The following is a 21,553-nucleotide window of genomic DNA, read 5'->3' as shown; positions in this document are numbered from 1 at the left end:
GATCCCCGGATCAGTCGGGGGGAACGACAGGTACAGCTGCGTGTCGTCAGCATAGCAGTGGTAGGAGAAGCCATGGGAGGTGATGATTGATCCAAGCGAGGTGTTGTAGAGGGAGAAGAGGAGGGGTCCAAGGACGGATCCCTGTGGGACACCAGTGAAGAGCTGGCGGGGGCCTGACACTTTGCCTCCCCAGGAGACCTGGTAGGATCTTCCCAACAGGTAGGATGAGATCCACTGAAGTGCAGTGCCAGTGATGCCCATCTCAGAAAGTCTGGCCAGCAGGATTTGATGGTTAACCGTATCAAACGCTGCAGAAAGGTCCAGCAGAATGATGACGGATGACCTCGAAGCCGCTCTGGCAGACTGGAGGGCAGTGGTGACTGACAGGAGGGCAGTTTCTGTGGAGTGGCCAGTCTTGAAGCCCGATTGGTTGGGGTCAAGCAGGTTGTTCTGAGAGAGGAAGTTTGACAGTTGGTTAGATACAGCGCGTTAAGATTCTGGCTCTCTCTAATGGTGTAATATAACACTGTAGCTCCTAAAATTCAATTGAAAGTTACACTGCAAATGTTTCATTAAGTTCCTATATGGCTATTAGGGGTGGAACGGTACATGTATTCGTACCGAACCGTACGCTACGGGCGAATGAAATTACACTGAGAATACACGGTATAAAAATAAATAAAACTTGTGTGCAAATTAATTAATGTCATGCGGAACTACTGTTAGATACTTGTGTTCTTTAGGGACATCTAATCTGTAACCAGTGTTGCGTCTGAATGCGTTCATTGAACGAAAGTTCATTAACTCGTTCATAATTTTGGTGAATGTGAACTGAACGTACTGTATTACTGCCTGATGAACAATACTGTGAACGCGTTCATTCTGGTGTCTGTGAACTCTTCACTCTTTTTAATTTCTTTCAATAAGGTGCCAGATTTCTAGAGACTTCCAGGCTAAAAACACACCGTTAACAGTCCTGTATACAGGTTTGCCCAACCAGTCAATCGCTGCGTGTGCTTTCTTCTACTGTCTATGCCTGGCAAGTGTGAGAGCGCCGAAGTTGCATAGAGGCCGAGAGCAGTATTGCAGACATATAGGCAGCCAAACTAATAAAATAATTTCTGTCTGTGGTTCTATATGGGCTGTGGAAATAATTTAGAAAAATTATAGCTCGCAACATTTTTTGGAGCTGTGAACTTAGTTCAAAATTTTGAATTATGAACTGAACTTGTTCATGTAGAAAGTGAACTTTCCCAACACTGTCTGTAGCTCTGAAGCTCTGATTGGCGCCGCCGTGAGTCAGAGATAACTAGCAGCACTAAGGACGAGTATGGCGAGTGGTGGCGACCCACGAGAGATAAAGGACCCGCTGGCCTGTTTAAGATTGCAAGTTTGAGAAAACTTTGGTTTCCCTTTCAGTTACAGTAGTACATGCGAGAGAGTGGTGGATAAGACAAGCACTGTGTGTCCGCGTTGTTCAGCAGTTGTGGGGTATGTGAGTGGAAATACATCTAACATGCTAACATATGTAACGCATCTGGCGTGTGCTAATTGACTAAAAATATCCGACGCCATCACCCAGGTGTTCCAATCACTGGAACGAGACAAAAAACAACACTGTCCAACTTCTCCTCCCTACAGTACTTACCCAGCCATTAGATACACATACAAATAGGGCCAACAAAATGACTCAATCGGAATTTACATGTCATCTTCAATGCGCCTGTATTCACAGGGTCATACCGTGTAATTAGCGAGCATTTTGTTAAATGAAAACAGGTCGCACCAATTATTTGGACTTAGTATAGATAGTCCACATATTAAAATTGTAGGTCCCTATATGTTTATTGTATGCACCTTCCTGCCAAAGCAATTTCCTTGTCTGTGCAAACTTTCATGGCGAAAATATCCCATTCTGATTCTGACTTGCACAAATGCTCCCCAAAATATTTTGAGGTTGCAGGGTTTCCCGCAGAAAATTAGTTAGTTAAGGTGGTAGGGTGGGGTTTGCCGGCAGACCGGGAGGGGGGTGGGGGGGGGTGGAGAGAGAACGTTCCTGCAGAACGGGGGGGGGGGGGGGGGGTTCCTGCAGAATGGGGCGTTAAACTCTGCCAGATTAGCAAACTTTCCAGCTCGCACTTTGTGCTTCTTTTCCCCACTAATCTACTGACTCAGATGGAGGCTGTTGTGTTTTTATAGCACAGTATGTGCTGCTAGCTGCAGCTCAGAGTCCCAGCTGTGGCTAAGGTCTAGACTAGGGCTGCAACTAACGATTATTTTAATAATAGATTAATCTTTCAATTATTTTTTTGATTAATCAATGAATCGGATAAAAAAACAAAAACAAAAAAGCATTAATTTCCAACCCTTTATTCAAAAACAGAACTGACAGTGCAAATTCACAGTGCAAAAAATCTTCAGAATGTGCACAAACAGGCACACAATTTTGAAAAAGTTATTAATATTAGCGTGGATTTAATGCTATTTTCCAAGATTAGCAATTTATTTGAGTTTTGTTTAAAAATTTATTGAAAATTTAAAGGTTGTGGAAGTAGGCCAGACTTTATTAGAACAAATCTGGTGTAGGCTATATTTAAGATTTTTTCACACAATTTTGAAAAAGGTTAAGATTTGCAAGGATTAAGCTATTTTCAAAGATTAGTGATTTTCTATCATTTTATTTGAAACTTCATTGAAAAATTAAAGGCTGTGGAAGTATACCAGACATTGTTAAGATAATCTGGTGTCTGTTTGATGTTTTATATCCCTAAAAATATTATAAAAGTGTAAATTTTTCAAAATGGTATGAGTTGTTTTCACCCGGTCCCTAACGCGATTCTGCAAAGTAAAAAAAAGTAGTGTCTTCCGAACGTGAGACGAATGTCTGAAACTAACTTCACCTCGGTCAATTAACACACTGTATTTAGTGTGAAATGCTCCCACACCTTGGATGACTTTGGTCGTACTGATTTCTCTGCCTCCGCCATGTGTTTCAGAACAACGTTACTCAACAACGATGGCCTTTCCTCTACCTCCGCGCTCAACTAAACTTTTTTTTTTAATACTCAAACATCTCCGCGACATATTGAGTGGCGTAATAATCGCGCGACACAACAAATCGATAATGAAATTCATTGCCAACGCTTTTAAAGATCCTGTAAAGTGGACCTGAAAACGGGTTTTAAGTTCGCCACACCACAGAATAATGTGTTATTAACTACCCATCCAAATTCGAATGAAAAAATAACACCGACAAGTATGTTAAATTAGGCTTTGAAATCATGAAAAAATCAGCAGTCTTCTCTGCTTGAGACTGGGGGGGCGTGTCGCCTGAAGGAGCTGAAGCTCCGCCCCTCGCTGCCTAGTGCCTACCTCCAACCAAGATAATAGACGCCATGTCAAGCCGAACAAAACCATATAGAATTAGAATTTATTTGTTCAATGAGTGAAAAATACAGATGCATATAAATGAAATGTTCCCCTGAGCTGTAACAGTAAAAATGGACACCAGAGACAGCAGACATGAGCTCTCCAACTAGGCTACTTCTAACACATTAGCTACCATTTCACCAAAATACCATCATTCTACACCGAGTAGCCTAATATCTATTTGGCGGTTTGCACTAACTCATAGCAGAGATACCTCTGGAAAAGTTATCTAGTATTATAACAAGCACACAGAACTGAGTGATGAACTGCTGGCAGCGGTGGATTGTCCAGGTGCGACCGGAGGAGGAACGGCCGGGAGGGCGATGCTCGATACGGCTCCGCGCTGCAAGAGAAGCCGTGTGTCCGTGAACCCTGTCTGTCTCTGGTCCATGTTAAAACTATCCGCCGTGAAATGGTCATTGCATTTAGTCATTTAGCAGACTCTCTTATCCACTGTAGAGGCGGCTGTTGGAGTTTTCCATCAGCGTGGCTCTTCACAAAATCAATCCACCTATTTTTCCTTTCCTCATCAATAGGGAAATTAAATAGTGTTGCAGCGCAGCTGAAGTTTTGCATCCAGGGAAGATGCAGTTGCGGGTAGAGCGAGACATCCTGAAGCTAGCTAGCTAGCTGAAGTAGGCTACAATAACAGTACAGCAGTCAGTGATCTGACATAGTAACTTTTGGGCCCAGTCCATTAAAACCTGATCTGAAAACGGAAGAGAAACTGTTCTACGGTCTAACTACACATTTCGGTGCAACAAAGTTTTAGCGCTTTGCACATGCTTTCAGGAACTAATTTCACACGTATATAATGTACTGAGAAGCAAATCATGGAATTGACTTTACAGGATCTTGAAATGCGTGAGTCTGACAGCGAATGCGTGAGACTTGAGCCCTGGTGTATAGCAGAGGATAAGATAATAGGCCTACAAATGTTGTTGAATAAACAGAACAGAATGCGCTTTCTGTTCTGTTTATTCAACAACATTTGTTTTTCACACAAACATCAATGGATATTCTCCTTTGTTTATTTGCACATCTCAATCACAGCTAGAACAGAACATTATTGGGTGTGCTTTGCCTTCGGCAAGGGCACAACCTGTTCTCTCACATATATTATTATTAGTGTGTTTGTTGCAAGCAAAAACACTATTGTTATTCTGCATACTTATTTTTTTAAAATTTTACTCCCACTTTTTTCCGTCGCCTACTCCTTTCACACCGTTTAAGCTAGAAACACCGTTCAAACTTCATTTGATAAAGTCTGAACTGCTCTAGTGTGCTATTACTTTTCTCATTGATAACTTTTAAAGTTTTGAAGGTATTAAAGTTTAAAGTGCTAAAAAAATGAATGGGTTTCAATGGTTCAGAATGTTCAAGTCAAATTCAATTGTGACGTCATGCACTGACAGAACTGTTTCTCACCGCGTCAATTTTTGACACTGTTTAACACTTTCCTGCCTGAATATGCAGACTTTTTCAAATAATATACCTGAACTGTTTATACCATTTTGAAGACAAGATTTAGGGCTTTCTAATGATGTAAATATTTATATGATCATGTTAGGCAAATCATCCTTTATCAAGACGATTTCACGGAGCCATTCTGACAAAAGTCTTCTCCGTCAGCATTACTTTTTTAGAAAAACTCATTTTTAACCACTTTCACTACAAGATAGAGGATAAGTTAGAGCGTATGAAATGTGCATACTTTTGTCGTGAATTCAGAACAGCAGACAGATTTAAAATAGACTATTTTGTTTCAACGTTATGACCACTGAAGTGATGAGTGGGATAACGCAATTCAAAGCTAGCGCGATGGCTCTCCATAACTAAAAACGGTTCTACTTTTTTCCACAATCGACCAAATTGGCCAAACAAGGTATGTACATTGAACTTAAAGTGTACATAATCTAGCTAGATTATTTTTCTTTAAGAAAGTTTCACAGAAATCTGCAAAAATCGAGGCTCAACACTGTCATATCCGACTCGGTCACGAAAGGTTTACTGCAGCTGGCGTTACTACGAACAAAAGCTTCGTAACTGAAAAGTTTTTACTTTTAGTTGACGATATTGAACACAGACGTTAAGAAACTTGTCTTTACTCTAAATATCTTCTCCGTTTTCAATTTGAAGCAGTAAATCGAACAGTAGGAATTCTCCCACGACATCCGCTCGCTCTGCTTTGACAAATATGTTTTCTCAGTCCACCATACATTAGACAAGCTAATTTTCGAGCACTTTCAATACAAGATACAGGCCATGTTAGAGTTGATATATATACATAATTGTGTGGGCAATGTAGAACAGCAGACAGATTTGAAATATGATCTTTTGTTTTAAAGTTATGGCCATTCTAGTGACGAGTGCTTACAACGCTAGCTACGACTGTCATCATACAGTACTGTAGCTGCCATAGAACAGCGAAACTGGCTACGTCTATCGTTCGTTACCTACAAACAAATGCTTCGTAACAGTATTTACTTTTTATCGGCGATATTGACAACAGAGGTTAAGGAACTTGTCTTTAATCAAAAGATCGTCTCCGTTTTCAATTTGAAGCAGTATCTAGCTTACTGTAGGAAATCTCCCATTGCATCCTCTCTCTAGCTTCTTCGGCTAAAGATGGACGACAATGACGATGCATGCATTATTCACGCCTACGGTGTTAATACAGTCTGTAAAAATACCACTTTGACACACTTGCAAGAAATGATCCGCTGGCTAGATGTAGCATGATCTTATTTACCACCCACAATAGTTCTGCTTTTTTTGCAGCAGCATTCTGAGTTAGAGTAGCTAGCTTTTCCAGTTGCACAACAAAGTCACATAATGTGACGAGATTGAATTTTAAAAACTCACCAGGGACAACGACAACATCGGCAACCCTGCACTATGGATTATTATTTTGATGTCATCTTTAAATTAAGTGTCTGAACAGGACTGGTTGTGCAGGCACACATGATTAATTTCTCCTTAATCTTGAACCTAAAACCTAGATTCTAGGTTAGAAATGTTGACAATGACCAACAGTTGCTACGTTACAAGAAACAAGGAACCAATCCGATTGGCCAACGCTCTTCACTGTTCCACTGTTCAAACTTTTTTCTGTTTCTACATCTTTCAATTATTAATACTTTTCAGAATGGGTTTTATTTGCCAAGAAACATCACACAGACAAGGAATTGACTGTGGCAGGAAGGTGCACGCATTAAACATATAAGAATCTTAAACTAGAGAGGGTACAATTTCTGGGGAAATTGTAGGGTGTGCTTGCTTGCGTCGGTTGGACAGGGGTCCGTTTTTTAATGACATTTTTACCACTGATATTTCTGTATATTTTATATAAAAATGCATACTTATTATTTATAAAGATTACATAGATTTAAAAGCATTTTTTTCTGCTGCTCATTTACAACTGAAAATACGAGTGAAGTGTAGAATGAAATGGATGTCTTCTCATTTCCCCTGCAAGAGGCAGCCTCATCGTTGAATCAAAACGAAAAAATTTGGCAGACCGGTGTACAAATTGACCTAATCTCTATGACTTAAACGTCCTTTTAAGTTTTTCCCTTCTCGTGATATTTTCATGCATTTAGCCTACTCATTGCATTCATTCATTAATAAAGAACCCCCTTTGAAGATTATTCTACGACGTTTCCCGGCAGTAGAAGATGGAATCGCGATTCAAACAGTACCATCTGCTAACTGAAAATATGCCCCCCAAAACGTAAATAAGCTTGACATTTATTTAGTGGAAAATCGCTCATTCATAAAAAGCTCACTGGTAGCGATCATTGTAAGGTAACAACGCAAAATGCGATATAGCCCTGTATGGAGAAGCTGCCCCGGTAAATTCTACTACTACGGTACAGTACTAGACTACTGCTGTGTTCGTCTCGGTAGCGATTGCGTTGGTTGAATTCGATTAAACGTTCCGTTGTACGGTTTAGGCTGAAATTAATTATTTTTATGAACAGATTGACAAAGTTTAGGCTGTGGCAATGAAGTTCAGGTTAGTAGTTAGATAGACTTTTGATTTAAGTAAGGGGAGTGCCGAACATGTTCTGTCGCCGTTTGACTTCCTAAACAGCTGTGTATGTTAGATGTTTTTGTTGTGTGTCTCGCGTAGGCTACAGTGTTGCAGTGATACACTGGATTGAAACCACAGGTAATGATAATTTCACCCACAAATCGTTTACTTGTAATCTAATGTCATAATAAATCCTACAACGAAAATGTATATGTGAGGAATGTTTATTTTAACGATTGAAAACAGATACATCATAGACCACTGTAGTATGTGTTGCCCGGGCAACAGAGGCTAATGTCATGATGCTAATATTTCAGTGAAATAGTAGACTACCGTTTCCGAAAGTAGATGTGGGCTTACTTCCTTAATAATATCAGCTAATATTGTACATTACACATCAAAATTGTGTGTCATATCACAAAGTAAAATGAGTAAATAGTTATCACCCTGGCCTCTTTGCTTGTGGCGTTCCTGCAGCTGCCTTGCAGTAAAGCTATAGTTAGCCTAGCTATCCCCCAAGTTAACAGATGCGAAACGAATGTTCTGCTACAGGTAGTCACGCGTGTTTTCGTGACGTAGTGACGTTAGTAACGTCAGTGACTGTGGCTAGCAAATTATCCACCGTTAGCTTCACTTTTCGCCACAAAAACTTAACTTAAGCCCAAACCATGCAACGGAACGTAAATTCCAATAGAAGCAACGCAATCGCTACCAAGACGAACCTTTTGACACCGCCGTTGTGTATGTAGGCCAAATATTGACTGAGTTTTAGGGGGCGAAAATAAATAATAAATAAATATATATATGAGAGAACAAAGGTTGTGCTCTCGCCGAAGGCTTGAGCACACCCAATAAGAAGTGTACAAGTCTAACTAATACTAAGGGTTTAAAAATGTAAAAGGTTTAGAATGAAATAAAATGGCTCTAACATAACGCTTTAACATTTATGAAATTAAATAAGATACCCTTTTCATCACTTTTTTTTCTCCTTTTTCAACCGTGAGAAAATATTGCAATGCATAACAATGACAGATATACTTTTAACACTGTCTCACCATTTTGGTTTCAAAGCAACACTTTTTTTCACCTTCATACTGCTGACATACTTTTGTCTGCTATGATATTGAAAAATGTTATGCAATATACCCTTCATCACTATATTTGCTCATTTTTCTAACTTCAAACTTTTTTCTGTTTCTCAATCTTTCATTCTTTAATACTTTTAACGCTTAAAAATGTATGAAAGTCAATAAGATACTCATTTCATCACTGTTTTTTCTCCATTTTCAACAGTAAGAAAATATCGCAATGCATAACAATGACAGATATACTTTTAACACTTTTTCTCACCATTTTGTTTTTAAAGCACATACCTCTTTTAAAATTTTTGTAAAACCTTCACTATTCAAGCCATCAAAAAATCGTTTCAACTGCTTTCAGCAAACACACACATTTTCTTCAGGAAATTTACCTTTCTAGTTCTTTTTGCCCCCCTAAAACTCAGTCAATATTTGGCCTACATAGACAACCTAGGTGTCAAAAGTTTCGTCTTGGTAGCGATTGAGTTGCTTCTATTGGGATTTACGTTCCGTTGCATGGTTTAGGCTCAAGTTAAGTTTTTGTGGCGAAAAGTGAAGCTAACGGTGGCTAATTTGCTAGCCACAGTCACTGACGTTACTAACGTCACTACGTCACTAACGTCACGAAAACATTCGTTTTGCATCTGTTAACTTGGGGGATAGCTAGGCTAACTATAGCTTTACTGCAAGGCAGCTGCAGAAACGCCACAAGCAAAGAGGCCAGGGTGATAACTATTTACTCATTTTACTTTGTGATGTGAAACACAATTGTGAAAACACGCGTGACTACCTGTAGCAGAACATTCGTTTCGCATCTGTTAACTTGGGGGATAGCTAGGCTAACTATAGCTTTACTGCAAGGCAGCTGCAGAAACGCCACAAGCAAAGAGGCCAGGGTGATAACTATTTACTCATTTTACTTTGTGATGTGAAACACAATTGTGAAATGTAATGTACAATATTAGCTGATATTATTAAGGAAGTAGGCCCACATCTACTTCCGGAAACGGTAGTCTACTATTTCAGTGAAGCATTAGCATGACATTAGCCTCTGTGGCCCGGGCAACACATAGCTACTACAGTGGTCTATGATGCATCTGTTTTCAATCGTTAAAATAAACATCCTCACAAATACATTTTCGTTGTAGGATTTATTATGACATTACAAGTAAACGATTTGTTGGTGAAATTATCATTACCTGTGGTTTCAAACCAGTGTTGCTCACTGCAACGCTGTAGCCTACGCGAGACACATTACAAAAACATCTACACAGCTGTTTAGGAAGTCAAACGGCGACAGAACGTGTTCGGCACTCCCCTTACTTAAATCAAAAGTCTTTCAATAGGTGAAACTATCTGACTACTAACCTGAACTTCATTGCCACAGCCTAAACTTTGTCAATCTGTTCATGAAAATAATTAATTTCAGCCTAAACCGTACAACGGAACGTTCAATCGAATTCAACCAACGCAATCGCTACCAAGACGAACACAGCAGTAGTCTAGTACTGTACTGTAGTAGTACAATTTACCGGGGCAGCTTCTCCACACAGGGCTATATCGCACTTTGCGTTGTTACTGACAATGATTGCTACCAGTGATCTTTTTATGAAAGCAATTTTCCACTAAATAAATGTCAAGCTTATTTATGTTTTTGGGGCATATTTTCAGTTAGCAGATGGTACTGTTTGAATCGCGATTCCATCTTCTATTGCCAGGTAACGTTGTATAATAATCTTCAAAGGGGGTTCTTTATTCATGAATGAATGCAATATGAGTAGGCTAAATGCCTGAAAATATCACGAGAAGGGAAAAACTTAAAAGGACGTTTAAGTCCTTTTATAAATAATAAGTATGCATTTTTATATAAAATATACAGAAATATTAGTTGTAAAAATGTCATAAAAAAACTGACCCCCCTGTGCAACCGACGCAAGCAAGCACACCCTACAATTTCACCAGAAATTGTACCCTCTCTAGTTTTCTTATAATTTTTCTCTCCAAGAAATTCTTGGAGAGAATTAGAAAATAACGGATTTGAAAACCATAGTGTGTGCATGGCTTGTCCCATGTCCCTTTATTCTATTCACAGTATGCCTATGGGACAGGCTCTCATCTTTACTGATGGTTTTACTGCAAGCACTGGAACAGCTCTGGGATTTGTAGTTTAAAAGGTGACTTGCTGTAGTTCAACTATAAAAGGGGCACTCCATTGCAGACATGAGAGCCTCAAGAAAGATTTCATTTTTGTTTGTTTGAGGGGAAAGTGACAATTAGAGACTGTCTCTGTTCTTTCAAAACCCCAGTTGAGGTTTTGGGTGGTTGTGTGAAATACATTGTTGGTGGGTCCTACTGAAATCTTTGCAAAATGCAATGCTATTTGCTATACCAACCTCTGTTAAAACTAAAGTAACCTACAGATTAAATTTAAAGACTTAAATTTAAATTAAGACTATCGACCTTTCTCGGAGTACGTTAAATGGAACATTATATGGAAATTGCCTGGAGGTAGCAATTTTCAGACGATGTTGAATGAACGGAGCAGCTGTCTGTGTTTATTGAGACTGAAAGCTGTACTCGCAAACACAACCTTGCTCTTCAGAACGGTTAACAGACATTCTGAGCATCTTCCAGAGGGAACATTGACCGCTGCGTCGGCTCTAAAGGGGGCGAGAGGGACTGCTTGCCATCAGACTCCCCCCCATTCCTCCTCTACTCTCCAGAGCCGAGTGTCAAAAAGCATGTCACGTTAAAACTGAAGAGGAGGGAAAGGGGGAAAAAAAGTCACACAGAATTGTCTGATTGAAGACTCAGAACCTAGAGGTGTAATTCTATATCTTTCTCTTCCCTCCTCCTCCTCTCCCCCCCCCCCCATCTTCCCGACACCTTTATAAACAAGTTTCTCAAATGCCCCTGATGTAGTTTGACAAACTTTCTCCAAAGCATCCTTTGAAGAGGTGATGAGAAAGTGACACCCACATGTGTTTTCTTGTCGCTGGCAGAATCTGGTACATCCCCGCCACCGCCCCTCCCCTCCTCCCTCCATAACTTCAGTCAGATCCATCTCTTTCTCCAACCCTGACAGGTCTCCTGTGGTCTCGGAAGATTGCACAATAAATTGTGATAAATCAAGAAAAAGCAAAGGAAGAGAGAAAAGGAGAGACTTCTGAGTCCTGGTGGTTGAAGGATGAGTGGCGCCTGTTAAGTGCAGATGTTGTTGAAGTGCTAGATGCTAAATGACTAAATGTAGATAATGAGGGTAGTAGAGTCGAGTCATTTGGAATTTCTGAGAAGGCAATAGAACTTAGTCTGCTGAGTGAGACTCAGTGAGCAGACTGAGAACTAGTGTTCATTTTAGATCTAAGAAAATGGTTCCGGGAGTGATTTAATAATAATATAAATGTATGTAGGTAACTTCAATTTGTCGCTCAATCACAGAAGGGGCAGATAAAAATCTGTTACTGTTCAAATCAAGATAATGTGAGAGGGACCGGCTCCCCAGTCCAAGTAGTGCATAATAAAGCACATGAAATACCGTGGGACTGGCTCTGTTTAGTTGGGCTGTCCTAGATCATGCCCTCAGGAAATCTGATAAGTGAGCCAACAGAAGGGTTACGTGCGGGGGTGCTGAGCAGAGAGGCAAGAGCCAGCCCTGGGGCGGAGGAGTGTCCTATCTGCCTGGATGCACATTAGCCTGATGAACCACCTCTCGCAGAGCCTCACTGCATAGACAACAGGGAATATCAGATGTGGGAAAGGTGATACAAGAAATACTACTAGACTTCTATGGGATTGGCTATCCGTCCGTCTATCCTTCAAGGATCCTCTCTGTAGCGTGAAGTCACAAGCACTGCTGGTTTGGATTAGACCGTAGCAAATGAGTGGGGACCCAGTGGGTCCTTTCTGGCGAAACACCCCAAACTTTTAAACACAGTGATATTGATTTCAATAGTTTGCCTTACTGACTAAAATTGTATTGGTCTTCAAATTTGACTGTCATCACACGTGAGCATGTGCTGGCTCGGAACTAGTTTAAACTAATGCTTTTGTCTGTGTGAACTGATGTCAATGTGTAGGTCTTTTTACTGTGAGAAAGTGCAGTGTGTGAGGGTGCAAATTAACCATTTTGCAGGTCTGTCCTAACATGCAGATGGCAACAGTTGAACTTTTGATCCATCAGAATAGTATGCTAATATGAGTTGTGTCAGTGTGGTTAACATTACATGGGCATTCTCTCTGTGGCCAAACCTGCCAGTACACACACACACACACACACACACACACACACACACACACAAAGTCTTTGTTGGGTACATCCAGTGTTGGGGAGTAACGGAATACATGTACCGGCGTTACGTATTCAGAATACAAATTATGAGTAACTGTATTCCGTTACAGTTACAATTTAAATAGTTTAAATTTAGAATACAGTTACATTGTTGAAATCAATGGATTACATTACGCTACTTGTTATCTGTTTTCACGAGTTTATTCACTCGCTAAATAAATTAAGGCAACTCCATGCATTTACCAGAACTTCTATCTGGTGGTTTCTACACTGTACGAACACAACTACATCTATCGCTCCCATGTCATTGCCTCTCGTTCTTTCCTTCTGCAATGCTATTGGCTAAGCCAATGCATGGCCATCACATGCACGGGGGATGCAAACTCACGTACCATGGTTGGCCAAAGCATGCCTCTCATCCACTCTCAAGTAGTTCTTAAGAGACAGGTACGAGGGTTCTCCTTACGAGCATGTTCGGGAAACGCACATAAGAAATAACGATGGTTTGTTATTTTGCTTGTATAGAACCCTCGTAACAACTAAGATCCATCGTTATCGGGAAACGCAGTTTAGTAAACAGGATTTGATGGCTGCATTCCTGCACTTTTAAAATGCAATTCAATGTGGAAGTAATCCAAGTATTCAGAATACGTTACTCAGATTGAGTAACGCAACGGAATACGTTACAAAATATCTAACATTTTTGGGCATGTATTCTGTATATGCCCATATATACAGGAGATGTGACGCTGCTGTTTTTTCCTTGTGTGGTTCCAAGATGGAGATGAAGACCAAGGTGCTGTGTGCCAAGCACCAGGAGGACAAACTGAAGCTGCAGCAGAGGCATGATGCAGATGTTCAGAAAGTAAGTAATGGAAGGACAGACTGATGCAAGAAGATAGATGGACAGACCGTTTTTATGTAAAGTAACCTTTATTGGAATTGTTTTCATATTAAATGTCATTTACATAGCTCATACCATCCATAATATGGTAAACAGCCCACATAAAATGATAGCACTCGTTGAAGAGTAAAACACTGATGCAATAAAAGATAAGAAGTGGGTCTAGCTGGTATAATCCTTGTTTCCATTCTTCCCAACAAATGATTCTTTAACCCTCGTGCTGCCTTCGGGTCACATGACCCAAAGGTTCATAACGAACCATCGTTGTGTTTACCCAATTTTACCCAATACAAAAACAAATAAAAATAATTTTCTTTTAACCTTCGCAATGTGGGGGGTCTGAGACAGCCCAACGGTTAAAAGAAAATGCTTCACTTTGTTTTTGTATGCGGTAAAGTTGTCGCAATACGACGGTGGGTCACACGGCTGATGGGTCAGAACGACCCGAAGATAACACAAGGGTTAATCATTTAATGTCAAGGAATATTGGTCAACCCTTGTGTTATCTTCGGGTCATTGTGACCCACCGTCGTATTGCAACAACTTTACCGCATACAAAAACAAAGTGAAGCATTTTCTTTTAACCGTTGGGCTGTCTCAGACCCCCCACATTGCGAAGGTTAAAAGAAAATTATTTTTATTTGTTTTTGTATTGGGTAAACACAATGATGGTTCGTTATGAACCTTTGGGTCATGTGACCCGAAGGCAGCACAAGGGTTAAATCTTTGACAGATTACATTGTTGACAGCTGTCTTTCTACCTTTTTTCTATTCCGTCACAAATTTTATTTCCCTTTACCTATTTTGTCTGGCTGTCTATCATGACAGGGAAATCACCCTAATTGCATACAGATTGCGCACCATGTCATATTCAATGTGCTCCCCATTCTACCAAGATGAGTCTCTCTTGGTGGCTTTAAAAGTGAGATTTTAACTATCGTATTCAAGGTGGGAAAGCTATAGTTTTAATTAGCTCAGAATATGAATAATGCATTCATATGTGGTGTCGAGACTGGCCATTGTCTGGTAGATGAAGAGGGGCAGATAATGAGAAAGCAGGCTGGGACAGTATATTGGAAGGGCTGTGGATCAATGAAACTCTTCATCTTACCGTTTGTGTAAAAAAAAAAAAATTGTTGCTAAAATGCACAAACCAGATTTTAATGACCTTTTAGTTTACACTGATCTCTTAATGTTGAAACTCTCCTGTAACTCACCTGAGTACTCTACACCAGAGTATTACACTAAGACATGGGGATTACAAAGCCATATGAAATCCTTGCTGCTTTAATTGCCAGTGGACCTTATAATTACTTTTCTAACCGTGTGTAGAAAATCTGCAACTTGAGATCAAAGGCTGGGAAAAACAAGGCTATTTCTATGTGGTCCTATGACTTTAGACTGCTTTAGTCAATGCTCCACTGTAATAGCCCCTACTTTGTTACAGACAGTATTAGTATAAGCAACAGTCATTCAGCCTGGAGTCTGTCTGCAGTAGGGCCCTTTTAAAAGCCAAAATGACTGTCCTAAAAGCTATCCCCACCTTACACACCGTGTTGCTACCCTGCTTCCCACAAAAGCATGGCCCATGGGAAAATTGGACATCCTTAAACGTTGTGAACTTTTCTTTAACCCTTCTCTCCTTTCATCTCTTGTTCTACCCTATTGGGATGACAGGCTCAGAGTGCACTTAAGAAAAAAATAGGGAAAATCTCCCTTTTGGAATAGTCCTGAGTCCCAAACTTGTGGCCCTTTCCACATGTAAAACATCCCCTGTACCCCCATTCTTCATGTCACGTTTGTGTGGGTCAGTTCCAAGAGACTCATTGGACAGTTCATTTCCAACACCGTTTGAAATCGCTCCCTAATGGTTTGCAAGTCAGAACCACAATGCTGTTAGGAACACAGCCTGAACTTACTTGGAGTGTTTTAGGCTGAATTAGTAATGACAAGAGCAAAGACATGGATGTTAAACATTCTTAGATGCATCTAATGTGGATCTTTAGCAGCAGGTTAACATTGCAACTTGATCCAAAGGAGACTCCAGACCAGAAACTTCCAGCTCATACGCCAGCAGAAGGACAAAGAAAGTCTGCAGACCCCACTCCCACTGAGACTAGCAACTAGAACCACACAAACCACCCTACCAGAAGACAAGCTCGCTAGGTTTTTGGGCTGGGACGATTTGTCAACATTGACAGTAAAAAATGGGCAACAAATATGTCTGTTGTCGACAAGTCTTTTGATCCCATATTACATATTTTATTTGATCAGTGCGGTGCTCTAGCGCTAGAACGCTTCCCTCCTGTATGCAATCCAAGCGAAGACAACACGTTATGAGAATGTCGGAAACAATGCCGATTGCCGAGTGTGGGAAAGTTTTCAAAACTTCAAACAAAACTAGAAAGGTACATTTCCTTAAGAAAATGTGTGTGTTTGCTGAAAGCAGTTGAAACGATTGTTTTGATGGCTTGAATAGTGAAGGTTTTACAACATTTTTAAAAGAGGTATGTGCTTTAAAAACAAAATGGTGAGAAAGTGTTAAAAGTATATCTGTCACTGTTATGCATTGTGATATTTTCTTACTGTTGAAAATAGAGAAAAAAACTGATGAAAAGAGTATCTTATTGACTTTCATACATTTTTAAGCATTAAAAGTATTAAAGAATGAAAGACGGAGAAACAGAAAAAAGTTTGAAGGAAAATGAGCAAATATAGTGATGAAGAGTATATTGCATAACAGTTATCAATATCATAGCAGACAAAAGTATGTCAGCAGTATGAAGGTGAAAAAAAGTGTTGCTTTGAAACCAAAATGGTGAGACAGTGTTAAAAGTATATCTGTCATTGTTATGCATTGCAATATTTTCTCACGGTTGAAAAAGGATAAAAAAAGAGTGATGAAAAGGGTATCTTATTTAATTTCATAAATGTTAAAGCGTTATGTTAGAGCCTTTTTATATTTTATTTCATTCTAACCATTACATTTTTAGCCCCTTAACCCTTGTGTTATCTTCGGGTCATTCTGACCCATCAGTCATTGTGACCCACCGTCGTATTGCGACAAATTTACCTCATACAAAAACAAAGTGAAGCATTTTCTTTTAACTGTCGGGCTGTCTCAGACCCCCCACATTGGAATGGTTAAAAGAAAATTATTTGTATTTGTTTTTGTATTGGGTAAAATTGGGTAAACACAACAATGGTTCGTTATGAACCTTTGGGTCATGTGACCCGAAGGCAGCACGAGGGTTAATATTAGTTAGACTTGTACACTTCTTATTTAAGATTCTTATATGTTTAATGTGTGCACCTTCCTGCCACAGTAAATTCCTTGTCTGTGTGATTTTTCTTGTCGAATAAAACCCATTTTGAAAAGTATTAATAATTGAAAGATGTAGAAACAGAAAAAAGTTTGAACAGTGGAACAGTGAAGAGCGTTGGCCAATCGGATTGGTTCCTTGTTTCTTGTAACGTAGCAACCGTTGGTCATTGTCAACATTTCTAACCTAGAATCTAGGTTTCAGTATCAGAATTCAATGGGAGATTTCCTACAGTAAGCTAGATCTACTGCTTCAAATTGAAAACGGAGACGATATTTTGATTACAGACAAGTTCCTTAACCTCTGTTGTCAATATCGCAGATAAAAAGTAAATACTGTTACGAAACATTTGTTTGTAGGTAACGAACGATAGACGTAGCTAGCTATGTGACCCTGTCGCCGTTCTATGGCAGCTAACGTTATGATGACAGCGTTGTAAGTACTCGTCACTAGAATGGCCATAACTTTAAAACAAACTCATCATATCATAAAATTTGAAATATGATAGAAATCATATTTCAAATCTGTCTGCTGTTCTACATTGCCCACACAATTATGTATATATATCAACTCTAACATGGCCTGTATCTTGTATTGAAAGTGCTCGAAAATTAGCTTGTTTAACCCTCGTGCTGCCTTCGGGTCACATGACCCAAAGGTTCATAACGAACCATCGTTGTGTTTACCCAATTTTACCCAATACAAAAACAAATAAAAATAATTTTCTTTTAACCTTCGCAATGTGGGGGGTCTGAGACAGCCCAACGGTTAAAAGAAAATGCTTCACTTTGTTTTTGTATGCGGTAAAGTTGTCGCAATACGACGGTGGGTCACAATGACTGATGGGTCAGAACGACCCGAAGATAACACAAGGGTTAATGTATGGTGGACTGAGAAAACATATTTCTCAAAGCGGAGCGAGCGGATGTCGTGGGAGAATTCCTACTGTGTTAGATTTACTGCTTCAAATTGAAAACGGAGAATATATTTAGAGTAAAGACAAGTTTCTTAACGTCTGTGTTCAATATCGTCAACTAAAAGTAAAAACTTTTCAGTTACGAAGCTTTTGTTCGTAGTAACGCCAGCTGCAGTAAACCTTTCGTGACCCCGGTTTGGCTGTTCATGACAGTCGGCTATGACAGTGTTGAGCCTCGATTTTTGTAGATTTCTGTGAAACTTTCTTAAAGAAAAATAATTTAGCTAGATTATGTACACCAAGTTCAATGTACATACCTTGTTTGGCCAATTTGGTCGATTGTGGAAAAGTCTAAACGTTTTTAGTTATGGAGAGCCATCGCGCTAGATTAGAATAGCGTTATCGCACTCATCACTTCAGTGGTCATAACTTTTAAACAAAATAGTCTATCTTAAATCTGTCTGCTGTTCTGAATTCACGACAAAGGTACACACATTTCATACGCTCTAACTTATCCTCTATCTTGTATTGAAAGTGGTTAAAAATAAGGTTTTCTAAAAACGTAATGCAGACGGAGAAGATTTTTGTCAGAATGGCTCTGTGAAATCGTCTTGATAAAGGATGATTTGCCTAACATAATCATACAAATATTTATTATCATTAGAAAGCCCTACTTCTTGTCTTCAAAATTGTATAAACAGTTCAGGTCTATTTATTTGAAAAACAATGCATATTCAGGCAGGAAAGTGTTAAACAGTGTCAAAAATTTACGCGGTGAGAAACAGTTCTGTCAGTGCATGACGTCACAATTGAATTGAACTTGAACATTCTGAACCATTGAAACCCATTCATTTTTTTAGCACTTTAAACTTTACCTTAACTTTAAAAGTTATCAATGAGAAAAGTAATAGCACACTAGAGCAGTTCAGACTTTATCAAATGTAGTTTGAACGGTGTTTCTAGCTTAAACGGTGTGAAAGGAGTAGGCGACGGAAAAAAGTGGGAAAAATAAATAAATAATAATAATAAGTATGCAGAATAACAAGTGTTTTTGCTTGCAGCAAACACACTAAAAATGCTGTCGTGTCTAATACATGCAGGGAGGAACTTTCATAGGAGCACAATGTGAATGTTGGAGCATTTAAAGTGTAAACATCCTGGCATGAGGACACATACAGCCAAGATAGCCCACCAGTTGATAAAAACGGGCTAGCTATCTCATAGGCCTACCAACACCGTAGGAACATGTCCACAGGCAGCGGTTAGGGCTCAAGTCTCATGCATTCGCCGTGAGACTCACGCATTTGTTAGTTCTCAAGTAACAGTTTGCATTTTCACGTATTTCAACCATTTATCACGTTGAGAAGGAACTTGTCCCGCTATACAATCAAGGCTGGATTAACCATTAGGGCAACTGGGCACATGACATCTAAGGGGCCCTGGACAACGTCAACTAAAATGTTCTATCACGTTATGAACGCAGTCCTTACTTTCCTTAATGTTAGCACTTTCTTGCAACTCGTTTGATCAAAATATGTTAAATCACGTCAAAAACAGTGTTTGTGTAGTCTAGTAGCTGCCTGCACAAATGCCGCTTGCCAGCTCTACGCCGCAGACACTGCGAGCGTCACGTGACTTGAAGCGCTGCGGCTGGAGGAGAGCGTAATAGTATAGAAGTGTAGGCTATATGATCTTGAGGATAGCGATTGTTTGGCCGGGGGTGGGGGGGGCCTTGAGCCTTGTTGCCCAGGGCACAGAAAATTGTTAATCCGGCCCTGTATACAATTAGCCTAATGGAGGCATGTCTGCCGAGATGAGTTAAATTCCAATCAAAAAAACATCACCAGCAACGGCATGTTAATCTCACGCAGAACGTTTGATTCAATTTGAGCCCTTCAGTCGGTGTATGACCCATTTTAATGCTACTCAAATTCCGACTTCCGAGTACATCTGGAACGCACAAATAGTCAATGCAAATAATAAAACCATTGCAGTAAAGTGAGAGTTTGGTTTAGATTATAGCGATGTAGCACAGGAGTCGGCACTGTTTTGATTATGGTAACACTTAGGTATGAGAGGAAATGTGGTTAAGTAAAATGCATCGTTAACCAAACATTATAAGTCTCATCATACAAAAGGAGAATCAGGCAGAATGTTGCATTCAGTCACTTAAATTGTTAAATATAGGTCATTGTGTCTACGATTAGTCGATCATAATCGTTTGTTGCAGCCCAAGGTTTTAATATCAGCACTCGAGTTAAATTTGTATATAGTGGCATTAGGCAGGTCATAGACGCAAGGTAGAGTAATGGGACAATAGAACTGATGGATAGACATTGGAGTTTTATTTTAATAGTTCACAAAGTGGACTACGCTACTCCCACAGAATCAATCCTCAAGGAAAACTAGCATAACAGATGCAGAGTATATGCACAGTACCTCAGTAAGTTCTCATCTTATAATAACCTACCCAACCAACTGGCCGGTCTTTGGTTTCGTCAGATAGGTCAGAGCTAAACCAGGCATGACTTGGAGGTTGAGGTCCATTTTCAGACTGAGGTGGAACCATGTATTCATCCAAAGTCTCATCTTCGCTGTGGAGTGCTGGAGATGAGCTTCCTTTGGAGTAACGGGTTTTGGAGAAGGACACTTTCCCACGCTGATAATTATGCTGAGTCTTCTTTACGTAGATGGGTGGATAGAGTTGAGACTCCTGACTGCCAGGGCGCTGCATTGGAGTTAACCGTTGTGGAGCATAGAGAGAGCTGCCCTTGCCTGGTTTTGAAGGGTTGGTTGGTGGGTTGCTGGAGAACAAACCAGGGGCATTGGAATGAACAAAGTTCATAAAGGAGTTGTAGTGACGTGGGTGGTTAGGTTGTTGCTGGCCTTTTCCTGGTCTCTGCTGCACTCGTCCTCCTGCAGCCTGATAGCTAGTGAATGCAGAGTCAGAGGAACTGCCAGTGTTCGACGGGACTTCAGTAGGCAGCCACCAATTGTCAACATCAGCATTACCTTTGTAGCCCGCTGGAGTTAGATAAATTAGATTACACCACATTTGACATTTTATTTCATAAAATGTAGATCAAACTCACTTTTTGGGGGGTCTGCAAAACTTGTGCTGCTTCCAAACAGGATACAAATCCAGGACATTCTGTGGCACAGAGTAGATTTGCCTACTTCACCATAGTCTCACAATCAGAAAAAAAGGATGTTTGGGTTCCAACAGGAAGTTCACAGCAACATTGACATTGCAGCTTACCTGTAAGAGAGTGCCATGGTGGTCAGTTGAAACACCAAACAATAAAATGTTAACGTCTGTATATAATTAGACTGTCAGCACAAATAGACATTCTAGAGCAAAGCAACTAGTAGTTATTGAGAAAGTGCTGCTCAAGCCTTTATGGGCAGTAAGTGTCTTCCAAGATAATTAGATACAGCTGGCAACAATTGTTATCAGTCACCCAATTAAACAAGCTTACATGTAGCCAATTGATTACATCATCTAATTTTGAAGTTTTCAAGAGATTAGATTTTAACTTACTATGTAGAGATATTAACATTCATTTTTATCAATCTTC

At 39.8% G+C, this 21,553-nt stretch overlaps 2 protein-coding genes across 6 annotated transcripts in view; one reads left to right on the top strand and one right to left on the bottom strand.

Annotated features, from left to right (window-relative positions):
* Window positions 1–21,553, top strand: part of cep112 (centrosomal protein 112) — a 242,863-nt gene that overhangs the window by 84,721 nt on the left and 136,589 nt on the right. For all 5 annotated transcript variants that reach the window (XM_062452773.1, XM_062452779.1, XM_062452765.1 and 2 more), the window contains exon 8: window positions 13,611–13,697. In XM_062452773.1, coding sequence (XP_062308757.1) covers window positions 13,611–13,697 — 87 coding nt within the window. The remainder of the gene's footprint in view (window positions 1–13,610; window positions 13,698–21,553) is intronic.
* LOC134037822 (uncharacterized) lies at window positions 20,317–21,393 on the bottom strand. The gene is made up of 3 exons (XM_062483355.1): window positions 21,235–21,393; window positions 21,068–21,126; window positions 20,317–20,999 (listed from the first exon to the last, which is right to left on the bottom strand). Exons 1-3 carry the CDS (start codon window positions 21,249–21,251, stop codon window positions 20,416–20,418), a joined length of 660 nt encoding a protein of 219 aa, XP_062339339.1. The 5' UTR covers window positions 21,252–21,393; the 3' UTR covers window positions 20,317–20,415.

The sequence above is a fragment of the Osmerus eperlanus genome, chromosome 2 (genome assembly GCF_963692335.1).
Source record: "Osmerus eperlanus chromosome 2, fOsmEpe2.1, whole genome shotgun sequence".
NCBI classification, from domain to species: domain Eukaryota; kingdom Metazoa; phylum Chordata; class Actinopteri; order Osmeriformes; family Osmeridae; genus Osmerus; species Osmerus eperlanus.
Note: the sequence above shows the minus strand (reverse complement) of the source record. Positions and strands in the feature narration are given on the sequence as shown.

Excerpts from the sequence above, each read along its gene's own strand:
- LOC134037822 (XM_062483355.1), bottom strand. Across the intron at positions 21,000-21,067 it reads TTTTGCAGACCCCCCAAAAA|CGGGCTACAAAGGTAATGCT; the intron begins GTGAGTTTGATC and ends ATCTAACTCCAG.